At 27.1% G+C, this 1060-nt stretch overlaps 1 protein-coding gene across 5 annotated transcripts in view; it reads right to left on the minus strand.

The window, feature by feature from the left end:
- The window catches only part of LOC102675524, a 31333-nt gene extending 30507 nt beyond the window's left edge, over positions 1–826 (minus strand). The window contains exons 1-2 of one of the 5 annotated variants that reach the window (XM_031514347.1): positions 559–783; positions 72–155 (exon numbers count right to left, since the gene is read on the minus strand). In XM_031514347.1, coding sequence (XP_031370207.1) covers positions 72–155; positions 559–618 — 144 coding nt within the window. In that variant the 5' untranslated portion in view covers positions 619–783. Of the gene's footprint in view, positions 1–71; positions 156–558 lie in introns of all 5 variants that reach the window. The other 4 variants (XM_006623991.2, XM_031514349.1, XM_031514348.1 and 1 more) reach the window with 4 other exon arrangements.
- Between the last annotated feature and the right edge of the window lie 234 nt (positions 827–1060).

Below are 1060 nucleotides of genomic sequence, written 5' to 3' on the forward strand. Positions count from 1 at the left end.
TCCCAATTCTCTCAACAGCCCATTGGTGTATGTAGTGCCGCCTAAGGAAGAATGTTAGTGATCGTAAATACCTTCGTAGTACAAAAGCAACACTCGAATTCGCTAGGTATTTCATCATTTTTCTCGAATTTTCTGCTGTCTTTTTTCTCTTCATCCTACAATGTCACACACACAATTTCCTATTTTACTTTCCGTAACATACAACTCGTCCTGCTCGGATGCGATCAAATTATTTCGCTCTTTTTTTTTATCATATGAAAATTTCATTTATGATAAATATATACAAATATTTTTTGCAAAAATAATTTTTTTTAATTGTTTCAATTTCTCTAAAAATTGCTAAAAAATAGTATTAATAAATTTATTAATTAAATTTGTACTCAAACTAAAAAAATCAATAATCAATATTAAATCTTAATTAAAATTTTTTCAACTTAATAAGTATTTCTTTTCCGCTTTGATACAAAATAATTCAAGCGCTTCCCGAACAAGCGAACACATTAATTAATCCTTTGAAGCACGCATTCAAGAAAAAAATTTTCATGTGATATTAGTTACCTTGTTTCTAATCGAATAACTGTATCTCGAATAAAAGTTTTCGCAAGCAGTGTCGGTCATTGGATACAGTTATCGCATAATCCTCGTTCCTCATTATACATGTAACAAGCGAGAGATTCTTCAATTTCTATAATGAAATGGAGCACCTATTATCAACGGTGCTTTAAAAGAAAACACGAACGAAGCAATATATGATCACGTGGAGCCAGAGAGAGAAATTTCTCATATTCAAGGGAAAAAAGGAAAATGTATTACAATTGTGTCAATTTGTTAAAGAAAAGATGTTTGTAATGCATACCAATACGTAAATCGTGGTGTATATAAACTATTTTTTTAGAAAAAAATGTAAAACTTTTTTTTAAATTTTTTTTCAGAATTTTAATGAAAATATAATTTCTTAAACAAAAACTATATTTTTCAAACTTTCAATTTAGTTCAAATCAATTTATAATTTTGTTTTTATATTAATTTTGATTATATATATCACATATATGATATATAT

The sequence above is a fragment of the Apis dorsata genome, unplaced genomic scaffold, assembly GCF_000469605.1.
Source record: "Apis dorsata unplaced genomic scaffold, Apis dorsata 1.3 scaffold_982, whole genome shotgun sequence".
Lineage (NCBI taxonomy): Eukaryota > Metazoa > Arthropoda > Insecta > Hymenoptera > Apidae > Apis > Apis dorsata.